The following is a 16,383-nucleotide window of genomic DNA, read 5'->3' on the forward strand; positions in this document are numbered from 1 at the left end:
ATGCTTCATTCATGTTCCTGCAAGAGACATGATTTTGGTTTTTTTTTTATGGCTGGATAGTATTCCATGGTGTATATGTACCATATTTTCTTTATCCAGCCTACTATCAATGGACATTTAGGTTAATTCCATGTTTTTGCTCTTGTGAATAGTGCTTCAATGAACATAAACGTGTGTCTTTATGGTAGAATGATTTATGTTCCTTTGTGTATATACCCAGTAATGGGATTGCTGGGTTGAATGATAGTTCAGTTTCTAGGTCTTTGAGGAATCACCAAACTGCTTTCTACAATGGTTGAACTAATTTACACTCTCACCAACAGTGTATAAGCATTCTCTTTTCTCCATCACCTTGCCAGCATCTGTTATTTTTTGACTTTTTAATAGTAGCGATTCTGGGTGCTGTAAGATGGTATCTCATTGTGATTTTGATTTGCATTTCTCTAATGATCAATGATATTGAGCTTTTTTTATATGCTTGTTAGTCTCGTATATGTCTTTTTTTTTTTTTTTTTTTTGAGACAGAGTCTCGTTCTGTCACCTAGGCTGGAGTGCAGTGGCGCCATCTTGGTTCACTGCAACCTCCACCTCCTGGGTTCACCCGATTCTCCTGCCTCAGCCTCCCGAGTAGCTGGGATTACAGGCGCACACCACCACGCCCGGCTAATTTTTTGTGTATTTTTAGTAGAGATGGGGTTTCACTATGTTGGCCAGACTGGTCTTGAACTCCTGACCTCGTGATCCGCCCGCCTTGGCCTCCCAAAGTGCTGAGATTATAGGCATGAGCCACCGTGCCTGGCCCATATATGTCTTCTTTTGGAAAGTGTCTGTTCATGTCCTTTGCCCACTTTTTAATGGAGTTGTTTATTTTTTTCTTGTAAATTTGTTTAAGTTCCTTATAGATGCTGAATATTAGACCTTTGTCAGATGCATAGTTTGCAGATATTTTCTCCCCTTCTTTAGGTTGTCTGTTTACTCTGTTGATAGTTTCTTTTGCTGTGCAGAAGCTCTAAAAGACTTAAATGTAAAACCAAAAACTGTAAAAACTCTGGGGGACAACGTAGGCAATACCATTCTGGATTGGGAAAAGTTTCATGATGAAGATGCCAAATGTCCATTGAATGATGAGCCCCTGCTGGCATCTAGACTGGTCTGAGCTGAGCCAGGGCCATACTGACCCCATCACTAATTTGCTTGAGCAGAGGGAGCTGATTTGAGCTCTCCCTTTTGATAGGAACAACTTTCAAATCACCATCAGTGCTCATACAATTCAAACATGCAGTTGGGGGCATCAAAACACAAAACCCTTTCCTTTGTATGTAAAATGAGCAACACGTCTGCTGAAGATTGGGAAAGCAAAGTGAAATTGCAGATGACCTTTGAATGCCTTAATTTACAGAATGATCTGGATTGATCTTGCCCTGGATCTGCTGCCACTGTTTTCATGAGTGAACCTTCTGGATTCCCAGTAGATGTCCAGTCTGAAGCTGTCAGAGGAATGAGGGGGTTGGGCTGCTATGGAGAAACAAGAGGATGCATCCAACAGCTGGTGACCACATGTCATGCCCTCCTTGATGCTGGCCCTCATGCTTTCTGATTTCAAGTCTTACCACCCCTCATCTCTAGAGAGTTAGCCTCCCACCTGTCCTCCTCTGTGTCATTGGCTACTGAAGAATAAGTGCCAGGAACATCTCGGGAGTACACCTTGCAAGGATTGCCCTCCCTATCCCAGGACTCCTGTGTCAAATCACCTCTACTGTGGTTCCGTCTGGCCCAAGGCAGGAAGACAGAGTCTCGGGCACTCAGGATTCTGAATGGAGCTGCAGTGCTCTCTCTTCTACCTTCACCCCTTTCCCTCTTCAGCCTCTTTCCCTCTTTCTATCCCTTCATTCCTTTATCTCACCAATTCTCTTTGTTACTTTCTTATCATTGTAGTTCCTTTTTCTTCTGGTGCAGAAATTATGGGAGAGGTTGGACAGGCATCCCCGTTGGCTTAGGAGCAGAAGAAACAGCCTCGCCTGAGGACATTTACGGTTCCGGACCATGGACAGGGCTACTCTTGCTCCAGTCAGGCACCAACAACTCACTTGGGCTAGCTGCATCAGAGCATCTCTGTGAATGTGGTCTTGAGAACCTCATTCCATAGATAGAGGGGCAGGGGCCTTAAGTGACTAAGGGACTTGACCATACCCCTTGCTAGCCAGTGGCAAGGCAGAGTTAAGAACCCAGGCTTTCTGATTCCATGGCACTATGTTAGGGTTTTGGTGTTTTTTTTTTTTCTCTCTCTCATTAGGGTTTTGTTTTCTTTTTCTCTCTCTCATTTTTAAAATTAATTTTCAAATATGTCTCACATAAGGGCACAGGGCTTGAAGTTGCCTATTTTCTTTAGGGATGAGGCCAGTTCCACCAGATAAAACAGGAGCCATGTGTTTTTAATGGATAAAGAAACAAATGAAAAGAAAAAAGAAAGACACCGTTGACAAGCAGACAAATTAATCCATTTACTTGACAAATATTAATGGAGTGTCTATGAAATGCCAAGCCTTGTGTTGGGATTTAACAATGAGTCAGGCGTGGTCCTGCCCTCATGAGGTTCTCATGGTGAGAGAAACAGCAGCATAGGCTTGGTTTCACATATTTTGACAATTCACTCCGATTTCCCGAGTTATTATGATTCTTTTTCTTCTGGGAAGTTCAATGTGCTCAGGCGTCCCCATGTGGTCCCCTTTCTGCCGCTGTGCTGAACCTCACCATAGTGGACTCATTCCCCAAATGTCAGGCAATGGGACAGAAGCCTAGGAGTTCTAACTGACATGACTGACACTTGAGGAAAGGGCTACCTAAGGCGAAGTTCTTTGCTGTATGAGAGTGCTGTAGAAAGGGGTTTAGCTTACTACATTGGCCACCCTTCATCCATCCACCCACCCATCTATCCATCCATCATCTATGATAGAGTAGTGGTTAAGAAAACAGGATATGGCACCAGATTGCCTTCGGTTGATTCCTATTTCCATTTTTATCAGCTGTCTGACCTTGGGCAGATTACTTAACCTTCCTAGACCTCAGTTTCCTTACCTATGAAATGGGGAGAGTAATAGTACCCATCTCATATGGTTGTGAGGATGGAATGAATTATGATATGTACAGTGTGTAAGACAGTACTTGGCACAGAAAAAATGTTTAATAATATATTATTATTATTATACCGTAAGCTCCATGAGGGCAGGAAGCACTCACTGGGACACAGTGGGTGCTTAATACTATTTTCAAAATAAGTAAATGAATGAATCAAGCATTTGCTAAGCCCTCAACTTTCATGAGTCTGTTCCTGTGCTTAGCCATTGTCCCGTGGACCAAAGCCATAGCTCAGGCATCTTCTCAGCTGGGGAGAACTCAATGGTAGTTCCTTGTTTTCACTCTGAAAGACCCAGACAGGAGTAGAATCAGCCTGGCAGAGGCCCCTGGCCCCAGAGATACCTGGCCCTTTCTCTTGCTGCTGATCCAGGGCTGTGGCATAATGAGAATCAGTAAAGCAGAGATGCTTCTGCTAGTCCAGGATTCCCTGTCAAAATAATAAACAACCCTTGACTAGTGTTGGCTTAGGATGATGGAAAATGAACTGCATCTGTATCACCATGCAGGGAAAATCATGTTTGGTCCGCAGTGGTGGCTTCCGTGTTAAACATGTCCAGGAGAATCAGAAAGCCTGGAGTTAGAATTAGGAAGCTGAGTGGCATGGGATTATTCCCATGGAGCAATTGGATATGGTACAGGGACAGGCTTGCTGCTTCACCCCACCTGCCATGCATTGTTTTGTGCCTTTGTTGCATGCATCCCCAGCTTGAGAGGAAAAAGGAGACCCTGTTTTGTATCCAGGTCCCTGAGGCACAGCAACTGTGCTAAGCTCTTTTCAATAAATCCCAGGCTCCAACCCCTGGTGCTGGGTGCAGAGTGGAACCAGGACTATAGCTTTGGGAGTATGTCCTGAGATGATGTGTGTGAAATATTTGCAGCCTGGCAGAGGGAAGGGTGGTAGGGTTGAGAGCCTGGGTTTTGCTTTTGTACAGATCTGGGTTTGAATCTCAGCTTTTCCATTGCTACTTGTTTGACCTTGAACATGTTTTAAACCTTGAAGAGCCTTAGTTTCTTCACCTGTAATATGATGGGGGTGGGGCTGTAACAGCCATTTCAAAAGGGTCATTGCAAATGTTAGAGAGATAATGTTAGTGAACCACAGACTTGCATGAAAGCACCAGTCCTAGGTTTGTCTGTGCTCCTTTCTGTTCCCCTAAGATTGAACAACATGGTTTCCCTGAACCACTTGTCACGTGGAGATGGCTAGTAAGATGGGCCATGTCTGTCTCCTACAATCCACTGTGAACTCCTTGAGGGCATGGACCATATTATATGCAATATGCCCCTCCCATCTCCCCCAACTCCCTACTGCCCATTAACACCCCCACCTATACATCCTGGAACTAAGCCAACCATTCCCCAGATTTGCTGAATGAAAGACTGAATTTGTCTTGGACCTCTGGGGTTCTTGATAGAATCCATGGGGTCCCTAACTTGGATGAGGACAATTGCATTATTTTCACTAATCTCCTACTGAAACATTTCTACCAATCATGAAGATAGGCAACAAACACAGAAGTGGTATTAGCAGTACCTGTGAATTTGTCGCTGGTAAGATCACAGATATTTCCATAGAACATTACGGTTGTTACAATTACCTTGAAGTAGCATTTATGCTTCAAACTACAATATGTATCAGGCCCACTGCTAGATCTTACTAATAATGCATTAATAAAGGAGCACTTATTAGTATATGATCGATTTTCAGTATATTTTAAAAACTATATTTCAATCTAGCTGATTTCCTTTGCAATTCTATGTATTTTGTTTTACATATTTTAAGACACCATTTGAGATGGTGTCACGAGGCTCCAAGGAGGGCATGGCACGACAAAGATGAAGGACTTCAGGTCATGGGGGTCCAGGGATAGGCTTTTTTGGCCTGCTAATCCCCTGAAATGAATGAAAACGGCAGAAGGTTAGCTTCCTATGTATGTGATTCTAGAAAAAGTATTTCTAACTTTCATTAGGAACTCCAATATGGCTAAGAATTAGACCAGTCGTTCTCAACGAGAGGTGATTTTCCCCCTAGGGGACATTTGGCAATGTCTGGAGAGATTTTGGTTGTCACATTGGGAGGTGCTACTGGCATTCAGTGGGTAGGGGTCAGGGATGCTGCTAAACATCCTATATGTACAGGACAGCCTCCCACAATGAAGAATTATCCCACCCAAAATGTCGATAGTGTTGAGGTTGAGAAACCCTGGATTAGACTACTGCACATTCACAGAAATCTCTCTGATTGTTAAGATCTGTAGTAAAAAAAAAAGTGCACATCTTCATTAAAAACATCTGTGATAATTGTGTCACCCAGCACTTAATGCACGAAATAGGGAGATGGGGGTAGCGGAGAGAGAAGAGTAACTGCCTGCAGACTAGAGGAGGCTCCTTAGAGGAGATGAACTGAGCCTGGGACCGTGAGTTAGATTTGCTAGGTTGAGAAGGTTGCAGTGGAAGGGCGTATGAGGCAAAGGGCCAAACACTGCAGGTGACAAATTAGTGGTGTGACTGAGGCACATGCTGTGCAGGGGAGAGGGGCTAAAATGAGGCTCAGTGCCAGCATCCCTAATGACCTAGTTCTTGGTCCTTTCCTAAAGGATCATTGTAGAGAGCCAAAGATACTGTTTGACCCCTGCCTCTCTCATCAGCAGACAAGGTGCCCCTGCCAGAAGGCATGCATAGTGATGGGCCAGAGGCTGATTGTAGACTTGAGGTGTCCAGCTGGCGCTCTGTGTGGCAGGTGAGACACCTTCAGCGGGCATGATGATTTATCCAGCATCTGCAGCTCCCCGCTGTGTTTCCTCTTAGGGCAGTTTCATTAATTGCGTGGCTTCAACAAATCCATATCTCCAGTCCAGATTGCACTCCCAAACACCAGTCTACAGCCCTAATTGCCTTCTGGCCATCTCCGTCTGGATGTCCCACTGGCATCTCCAACTAAATTTGTCCAAAATTGACCTTATCAGTCAATAAATATTTGCAGAATTGAATTGAATTTTCCTGCCAAACTTCTCAAAAGAGTTATCTCCTTAAAATTATCATTATTTGTAGACAACATGATTGTGTACCTAAAACACCCAAGGGAACCAACTGAGAAATTTTTAGAATTAATAAGTGTTCAGAAACCTAGCTGGATGTGAGATGAATGTATAAAAATCAATAGGTTTTCTGTATATCATAAAAACCAGTTAGAAAAAAGTAATGAGAAAAATGACATTCACTAGTGCGGCAAAAAGTGCGTAAAATGTCTGGAATAACCTTAACAAGATGTGACTGGGACTTAAAGAAAAGCATCTAATCTTTACTGAAAGATTAGGTGGTGTTTGCTGTGCCAGGTTCTGTACTGAACATTTAGCAACTCGGCAGATATCACATTAATCTGTACAACCATCCTAGAAGTGGGTGTTAATTTTAAAGATGTCAAAACTAAGGCTTAAAGAGTTTAAATAAGTTGCCCACACACAATATTAAGTGGCAAATCTGAAATTTGAACCCAAAGCTTTTGTTTCCAAAACCCATGCTTTTAACCTTTCCACTAAGCCACTTCCAAAATAACCATAAATACACAGATAAGTGAAGTTGGTGAGTATTTTCTGAATATTAGATTAGTGCAAAAGTAATTGTGTGTGTGTGTGTGTGTGTTTGCCATCACTGTTAATGGCAATAACCGGAATTGCCTTTGCACCAACCTAATACAAAAGATTAATTCATTTCACTCACTCATTCATTTAAAAATGTGTACTGAGTGTCTACTATGGGCAAGTACTGGGCTAGGTGATGGAAATAAAATTGAAGAAAAGCTCAAGGAGGGTCGGACGCAGTGGCTCACACCTGTAATCCCAGCACTTTGGGAGGCCGAGGTGGGCGAATCACAAGGTCAGATCAAGACCATCCTGGCTAACACGGTGAAACCCCGTCTCTACTAAAAACATGAAAAATTAGCTGGGCGTGGTGGCGGGTGCCGGTAGTCCCAGCTACGCAGGAGGCTGAGGCAGGAGAATGGCGTGAACCCGGGAGGCGGAGATAGCAGTGAGCCGAGATCGCACCAGTGCACTCCAGCCTGGTTGACAGAGCGAGAATCTGGCTCAAAAAAAAAAAAAAAAAAAAAAAAAAAGCTCAAGGAGTTTGCTGGTAGAGACAGCCACATAAACATATCATTATATCACCATTGATGAAGGCAATGAGATTCATCATGAATGATAAACAAGGAGTGGACGAATACTTGATGGTGTCTTGAGAGTTCCCAGAAGGCTTTCTGGAGAAGGTAATGAGTTTGAAAATGCCTGGAGTTAGCCGAGTGAAGGAACAATCCAAGCACAGAATGCTAGGTGGGCAATTAATATTCATTTATTCATTCATTCAACCAACAACTATTCTGTGAGCATCTATTATGTACCAGGTTCAGGTCTGCGAGCTGGAGATAGAGCAGAGAAAAAAATGGTGCCCCACTCTCATGGAGATTGTATTTTACTGGGGAGGGTGCATCAGAAAATTAACAAGAGGAAAATATATGGCAGAGGTGCTAAGTGCTATCAACAGAAATAAAGCAGGCACCAGGAACACCTGGCTTCAGAAGCAGGTCTGAATTGTACTTAGGGTAGTCTCCAAGGAGGTGATATTTGACTAGACACCGGAAATAAGTAAGGGTCCCATGGCTACTGGGGAAACATTTTCTGGGCTGAAGTCTTGGCAAATGCAAAGGTCCAGCATGGCCGGATTACAGGGATATGGCTGGATCACAGGGATATGGTTGGACCACAGGGATGAGGGGACAAGAGATAGGAGAAGAGGTGGACAGGCATCTGGGTACCCATTCATTTAAAGCTTTGAGGACTATGGTGAGGACTTTGGCTTTTATGTTGAGTGAGATGAGAAGCCAACCAATCTTTAGTTGAGAGAAGTCTTTCTCAATGTGAACAAGGGAAAAATATTACCAAGAAAAAAGAGATAAATGTGACTGCCTATAAAAAGTGAACATTTTGGCCAGGTGCGGTGGCTCATGCCTGTAATCCCAGCACTTTGGGAGGCCAAGGCGGGTGGATCATGAGGTCAGGAAATCGAGACCATCTTGGCTAACACAGTGAAACCCCGTCTCTACTAAAAATAAAAAAAATTAGCTGGGCGTGGTGGCGGGCACCTGTAGTCCCAGCTAATCGGGAGGCTGAGGCAGGAGAATGGCATTAACCTGGGAAGCGGAGCTTGCAGTGAGCTGAGATGGGGCCACTGCACTCCAGTCTGGGTGACAGAGCAAGACTCTGTCTCAAAAAAAAAAAAGTGAACATTTTAATCTACATGGGAAATCTAAACAAAACAAAAAGCACACAACCAGGTAGAAAACAATATTTGCAACAAATATGACAAAAGATTAAAATTATGACTCTATAAAGAGTTAGTACAAATTAACAAGAAAAATAGTAAGACCTAATAGAAGATTTAAGTATATAACATTTAGAAACTTCAGTATGTCAAACATGATAAAATTAAAAGGCCAAACAACTACAAAACACATATTTAGCACATGCGATGCATAAAGGATTAATATATTACACATATATAAAATAGATAAGTAGGTAAGAAATCAGGGGAAAAAATACCACAATGAAAAATGAGCTGAGGATTTGATCAGCTAGTTCCAAAAAGAATAAATTAAAATTATTAGAAAAAGTGAAAAAGATGTTGAATCTGAGTCATAAAACATCACTAAGTAAAATGAGATCACATTTTTTGCACCTAATAAGCAGGCAAAAAGTTTCCAAATAAGACAATACACAAGGTTGGCAAAGGTGCTGTGAGATAGGTATTCCTAGACATAACTATTGAGAGTTTAATGGGTGCACATTTCCTAGAAAGGATATTGTTAACCCAGAGCCAAAGCCTCAGAAATGTTCATACCATTTGACCCAGTCATCTGCTATTTGGAAGTCTGTCCTGGGGAAATCATCCAAATCATCCAAAACAAATGAATGAGCAATGACTTCAGGAGTCTAGTTCTCTGAGATTGTTCTGGAGCCTGATGGGGGTAGCTGCATTGACCAGAGCCTCAAAGCATGGGTGAAAGAAGGCAGACCATCCTGGCTAGAGAGAAATGCAAGGTGCCGTCAAAATGGAGGTCAGTAGCAGCATTCCCATCTACAGGGCAGAACATCAGTCACTAGAAGTGAAGAACGGGTAGCCTTTTTCTTGAAAGAAATTCAACGTTTCATGGGCATGAAAGGACAAAGCCATTTTGGCATGAGCTCCCATTCCATTCACATTTCAATCTGGAGTAGCTGCTCTGGGTTATAACTTCTTCAACTTACTAACATACATTGGTTTCAGGGAGGTTTCCAAATGAGTCAGGCCTCTAACCCTTTCTAGCCATCCCTGAGAGAGGTCAGCCAGCCTAATGTGGACAGTACCTTACCCGACCCCACCTGAAACCAAAGCTGGAGGCAGTTACTGTATAGGGGAGCATTTATTCTGGGACTCTGGCCGTGGAAAGGCATTTTCCACTGCATTGACCAGCATCCTATCACCAGATCTAACTAAGGGTCCAGGTCTTATTTACAATGGAACCAAAAATCCAGAAGCAATTTTAATGTTTGATGATAGGAGAATGGCTAACTAAACTCTAGTATAACCATACATTGAAACGTTGTGCATCCATTTAAAATGCTGTTTATGAACAGATTCAGTATCTTAGGGAACGCTCATGTTATAATGTTTACTGAATTGTTACAAAAGAAAACCGAGAAATGACCTGAATGGCCATCAGCAGGGGAGTGGTTGAATAAATTGAGATACATCCATGGCATGGAATATTACACATTCATATAAAAAATAAGTTAGATCTGTATCTACTGACCTGGAACGTGTCCCCGGTGTATTGTTAAGTGAGAAAGCAAGTTGCAGAAAAATGAGCTAAACTACAGTTTTATTTTTTAAATGAAATAATCAAAATTCTCCCAGAATGTGTCTGTGTGGTTTGCATGAGAGAGAAGAAGGTGAGGGAGGGACACATACCTGGCTGTTAACTTCGGTAATTTTGGATTGGGTGGGGAGGAGGGAGACTGCATATATATTTTTTTATGCTTGCATTGCGTATGTGCATATCTATGCATATTACAAGTCCACATTGCCTTTTTAAATTGAAGATTGAAGAATAACTTACTGAAAAAGTAGCACACAAAATTATACATACGGTGTTATCTCACCAATGTGAAATATGCATGGAAAAAAATCTCAGAAAAATGAAAATATTAACAGCAGTTGCCTCTGGAAGGAAGAGATTATAATCAGTTTTCTCTTTTTAAATCTTGCCTGTATTTTTCAAAGTTTCTACAATGTAGAAGTTATTGTTTAGAATACAATGGCCTTCCACCTTCTCATCAGCCAATCTTGCCTATTACAATCTGCCCTCTTTCCACCTTGCCATCCTCCCACCTGCCTTTGCTGAAATTGATCTATCCATTCAGTAAATACTTATTGAATTCTAGGCACTAGGGATGCAGCAGGGACCAGGTCAAGGCTCCAGCTCTTGGCATTGCTTCCAGAGGGACTATTTAGACACCAGACAGAGTGACCTCATTCAAGACCCTCATCTTAGTCTTTCTGTGCTGTTCACCACATTGAGTCACCCTCTCCCGCATGGAACTGCCCTCTGGATCCTCTCCGACTATTCTACCTGTTCCCTGCTCTGTCACCTTTTCTGTCCCCTTACATGGGAGATGTTCCCAGAGGCTCTGTTCTGAACTCCTTCACTTCTTTCTCTATAGCAGAAGATGCCATTCACACCCAGATTCTTAATCAGAATCTCCTGTCCTTGGCAGGTCTGAGCCAAGGCAGAGGTCTGGGATGCTGGAGATGGTGGTGAATGTTGATATTTCATTGGTTGTCCACAACACGAATGGGGGAGGCCCTTAAGATGTGGCTCCTGTGGCATCTATACTTCAGAACCACTCTGTGTACCCCTCTAGCATGGTATTGTCCAATGACATACTTTGATTTACTTGTTTCTGGTCTATGATCCAGGTCCCCATGGCTTATCACAGGGTCTATCCTAGAGGAATGAATGAATGAAGGAAGGAATTAATGGCATGATGCAGTGACATTACCAGGCAGGTTTTAGGGACAGGAGCAAAGTAAATCTGGTACCTGTACCAGTGAGGGAAAGTTCAAGGAAGTGTACTCAGGGCTTCTCTGAAAGTTGTGGAGTTAGAGGCTTTATTTCATTATCACTGTGGTTGGCTATTTTTCTGGCTTCTGGGCCATTTATGTCTTCTTTTGTGAACTAATTTGTTCAGATCCTGTCCAATTATTACTAATAGTACTTTTCCCCCTAAGTATTAGTAATAATTCTTTCTATATTCACCATATTACTTTTCTCCTAACATTTTTGTATGCTTTCTGATATTGTTTCTGTTGTTGACATATGCATACTTTTAATATCAATCTTGTAGTATCCTCCACAGCTATTATGCTAAAAAATCACAGTCAGATAATTACCTAGGTTTTCTTCTCATTATTTTATGACTTTATTTTTTTACCATGTAACTCTTTGCTCCATCTGGAAGTTATTTTTGTATATGGTGCGATTCGAGGAGATAACTTAATTCTTTTCCCAAACAGTTTATTAGTTGACCCAGCAAAAGTCTTTTTCTTTTCTCAATTTTTTTTAATATTGCCTGATACATATTTCCATTTTTATGTGCATTAAAGATATTCATGCAATACCATTTCATGTCCTACCTGTTTACTCCTGGACCACCCCCACACTATTTTCATAAGTGTCATTTATGATGCTGTTTAGTATCTTGTGGAATGAGACTGCTAAATTTACTGTCTTCTCTAAAAAATGCATTGTGACAATCTATTTTTCCAGTTAAACTTAGGTATCATTTTACCAAACTTAAAACAGGTCATTGGGCTTTTCATCTGAATTGCATTAAACTTATAAATTAACTTTTCTGTAACTTGTCAAGAGGTTAATATCATAAATTAACCTTTCTGTATCCACTCAAGATTATGCTATGTCTCTCCGGTTATTCAAATTTTTTATCCCTCTGTAAAAGTCATTTTCATATGGTGCCTGCACACTTCTTGTTAAGTTTATATGTACTATATGCATTTTGTAGTTACCATAAACAAGATCTTTTTTCTTTATATTTTTATCTGTCATTGACATATAGGAATGTTACTGATTTTTGTATATTATTTTGCATTTGGCTAGTTTATTAAAATTTCATATTATCTGTAATAGCTTTATAATGAATTCTCCTGGGTTTTCTAGGTATATTAATGTATCATCTACAAACCATAATTTTGCTTCCTCTTTTCTCATTTCTTTTTCTTGTATCACATGGGTTAACTCTTCCAATAAGCCGTGAAATCCCAGAGGTGATGGTGGCACCTCTGTCTTGTTCCCAATCTTAATCAGGTGTTTCACCTTAAGTATAATGTAGAGTATTGTTCTAAAATTGAAGCTTTATCATAGTAAGGAAATATTCTTTTTCCTAGTTTTGAATGCTTATTTTAATCAGGGTTACATGCCTAATTTTATGAAATGCCTGTTTAGGATTTATTCAGAAGACCTTAACATTTTTTTTCTCATTTAATGGGATACTTCGTATTAAGAGATTTCTTAATATTAAAGTCCTTTAGAGATTAACTGTCCTTTGTCGGTTAATCCCTAAAATGGGCTTTAAAAAAATTAGTGTCGAGTCAATTTATCAGCATCATGGTGAAGAAAATGGATTCGAAGTGGAATGCTTATGTTTGAATCCCACCTTTGTGTAACAGTGACTTGGGCCCCATTCCTTAATTTCTTTCTGCCTTAGTTCTTCTTCTGTAAAATGGAGATGATAGTAATAGTATCTACCATATAGGGCTGTTGTGAGGATTAGACAAATCAATATAGGTAAAGTTTTTAGGAGAGTGTCTAGCCAAACACTAAGTAAATACAAACAAAATATTAAATTATTGAGAATTTACCGTGTACCTGATACTGAGCTTGGGACATGGATTCAAAGATGGGCAAACTCACATGTGGTGTCTGCTCTCATGAAGCATTCAGCCTGGTGAGAAGACAGATACTTGTGAAACAATCACATGGAAGCATGGAGATTTACTTTTATAATAAGTACCATCAAGGAGAAGTTACGGTGTCATGACACTGTGTAGTAGTGGGCTTGACCTGACCAAGGAAGGACACTAGGCTGAGATCTGAAAGATGGGTATGCTAAGAGTGTTGTAGGCAGAGAGAACCGCGCAAAGGTCCTGTGGCTCTGCAGTACAAGAGTGTGGCAGATACAAAGGACAGAAATAGGCAGGATTTGGCTGGAAAGCTGGTGGATATGAAGCTGGGAGGTCACTAAGGGCCAGGCCATGTGGAAAGCCTTGTATACTTTAATTTTCCTTATTGAAGAGCAAGGAGGAGCCATTGAATGTTTGGGGCAGATGGGAGGTTGGCATGACCTCACCACCTTCTGCGTGCAGTGTGAAGAACAGATTGGCAAGGACCAGAGCAAATGTGGCTGACCAGTTAGGAGTTAATACGGCAGTTTAGGAATGAGCTTGCTGTAGGGTGGGGACAGACGGAGACAGAGATAGAGTGGTAGATTAGCCATGGGGTTGTGAAGAAGAGGAAGCTTCTAGGTGAGCCTTACTTAGATAAAGAGATGGAGGCATGATTCCATTCACTGAGTTGGGGGGTAGGCAACAGAAGAGGAGAGAGTGGGTGGGGGGACATCGAGAGCATCCCAAAGGGGTGATGGGCCTGGCGCACAGAGGGATGGCTGGCCTGGATCACGACGTTGTGAGTAACCAATGCACAAGTGGGAAGTCCCCCAAATCGGAGAGAGGAGCAGAGGCCTTGGCACGGAGACTGAAAGGAGGCAGAGAAAGAGCAGGAGCAGGAAAGGAGTATGGTATTGTGGGAGGAAGCTCAGGGCATTGCTGCTCAAAGTGTGGTCCCATAGAAGGCATCATCACATCACCGGGGAGCAAGGTGGAAAGGCAGTCTCTCCAGCCCCACCCCGGTGTCGATCTGAATCTCCATTTGAGACAGATCCCCGGGTGATGCGTGTGCACAGTCAGGTCTGAGATGCTCTGGCCCGGAGGAGTGTTTCTGAAAGGAGGGTGAGCAACAGCAGTCAGAGGCACTGAGCAGTAAATTAACAAGAAAACGGAAAAATAGCCACTGAGCCCATGGGTAGTAGATCTGTTTGGGTGGATCAATGGGACCAGAAGGCAGAATTGACAGGGTTGGAGAGTGAGTGGGAAGTAAGGAAATGGAGATAGAAAGTATAGACAGATTGTGTTTTCTATAAATTTAGCTGTGAAGGAGAGAGAGACAAGGCTGGAGGGAGACGAGGAGTGGGGTAGGGAATTGTTTTCTTAATGATAGAGTCTTGAGCACATTTAAAATGAGAAGACACTAGTGGAGAGGAAATGACTGAACACACGTTAGAGAGAAACAGGATCGTATACTGTTCTTGAAGAGTAGGGAAGAGTCGAGACTCTTGGCAAGAGTCCATTTAGATGGAGGAAGAGGTGGCTCCTCTGTAGCAGGAATGAAGACAGCATGGGATAGGCTAGAAGGGTTTGGCATTGGGAAGACAAGGGAATCCTTAGGAATGGCTTTTATTTTTTATGGAGAGTGAGGGAGAGGAATTAGCTGAGAGCCAGGAGGTTGCAGACAATGGAGAAGGTTTGAAATTGTGGTTCTGACATTCCATGTTGTAGAGGGCAAATCTGAGTTCAGCCTGGTATTGGTGGCTGTGTGGTTCAGATTCTCAAAGCCTTAATTTTCTACTGCATAGAGTTGTTGTAAGCCTTGATTAAATGATACACAATGTATCACCTGGTCAGTACACAGCACAGAGCACACAGCAAGCCGACAGTCAACGTTAGTCACGCTTTGTACCTCCCTCGGTGCCAAGCACAGGGCTGGCTCATGGGAAGCACTTGGAAAAGTGGGTTCATGATTTGCTAACACATTGCTCCTGACTCTCTAGAAGCTTCTAGGAGTTATTCTGGCTATTCTGAACTGTTCCGTTTCTCTTTCCCAGGCCAGAACTGCACGTTCCAACTGCACGGTCCCAATGGGACAGTTGAGAGCCCAGGGTTCCCATATGGCTACCCCAATTACGCCAACTGCACGTGGACCATCACCGCAGAAGAGCAGCACAGAATCCAGCTTGTGTTCCAGTCCTTTGCCCTGGAAGAGGACTTTGATGTCCTGTCGGTGTTTGATGGTCCACCCCAGCCAGAGAATCTGCGTATGAGGTACCATGCTGCCCACCTTCCCTGTAGCAAACAGCTGGGCTCTGAGCCAAGCTCACTAGGAGGAAGATCTTTCTTAAGTGAAAAGTTTATGGTCATCAACAAAGACCACTGTTTTCATGAAGCCCTCCCTCAACCCCTCTGGTTTTCCAATTCATGTCTCTTGCTTAGAGGTTTCCGGTTGGGAGGATTGATGAGTAGGACATTTGGGAAGACTAGAGAGAAAACACAAGAGGGTTCTAGACAAATTCAGCTCTTTCTTTTGAAACTGATTTTTCATGCACAGGGTGTATTATTTGTACACACAGAAATATAAGTTGGAACCAACAGATATGGGTGTTGAAGGCTGATAGTGATGCAGTGAATACGTCTTGCATCACAGTATTTGAAACCATCAATACTTTTCTGGACTTTGCTTTGCATTTCCAAGGCCTTGGTTGTGGATGTAGACTCTGGAATTTGGGGGAGTTCTCACCCTCTTAACCCCCATCCTTGTGATGGAAGAGATTCCCATGGAGAGAGTAAGATGGCTTCCTGTACCCCTGAGCTTACAGGAGGGAGATGGGAGGAAGGCTTCCGACCTCTGCAGAAAGGGCAGACTTTTCTGGGGCAAAGGTGAAGACCCCAGGGTCAAAACTCTCTAGGTGACCCAGAGGCCAGCCAGGGTCTGTCACAAGCCTTGTCCAGGTCAGGTCAGCGTGGCTTCCCGGCTCTACAGGAAGCCAAAGGGTTAATGGCTTACAAGCCAAGCCCTGGGGAGCCGGAGGTGCTAATTGCTTCTAATGACATGATACACTAATGAGTGGTTCCCAGCCAAATGTTTAACCTCAAAGCTTTGTTTAAGATGCATCTCAGCCCTTGGCTTCCAAGCTCCTGCAGCAGGGTCACACACACATTTACTGCACAGTCTTCAGCCCTCTTCTCTTTCCCCTCTGGGCAGAAGTGAGTCTGGGAAGCCTGCAGCAGAGGCAGGGGGGCATCTGGGGC

General features: G+C 42.7%; 1 protein-coding gene across 5 annotated transcripts in view; it reads left to right on the top strand.

Moving 5' to 3' along the window:
- The window catches only part of CSMD2 (CUB and Sushi multiple domains 2), a 643,453-nt gene that overhangs the window by 54,898 nt on the left and 572,172 nt on the right, over positions 1 to 16,383 (top strand). For all 5 annotated transcript variants that reach the window (XM_034960731.3, XM_055095664.2, XM_034960735.3 and 2 more), the window contains exon 2: positions 15,183 to 15,399. In XM_034960731.3, the coding sequence (XP_034816622.3) occupies positions 15,183 to 15,399 (217 nt within the window). The remainder of the gene's footprint in view (positions 1 to 15,182; positions 15,400 to 16,383) is intronic.

The sequence above is a fragment of the Pan paniscus genome, chromosome 1 (genome assembly GCF_029289425.2).
Source record: "Pan paniscus chromosome 1, NHGRI_mPanPan1-v2.0_pri, whole genome shotgun sequence".
NCBI lineage: Eukaryota > Metazoa > Chordata > Mammalia > Primates > Hominidae > Pan > Pan paniscus.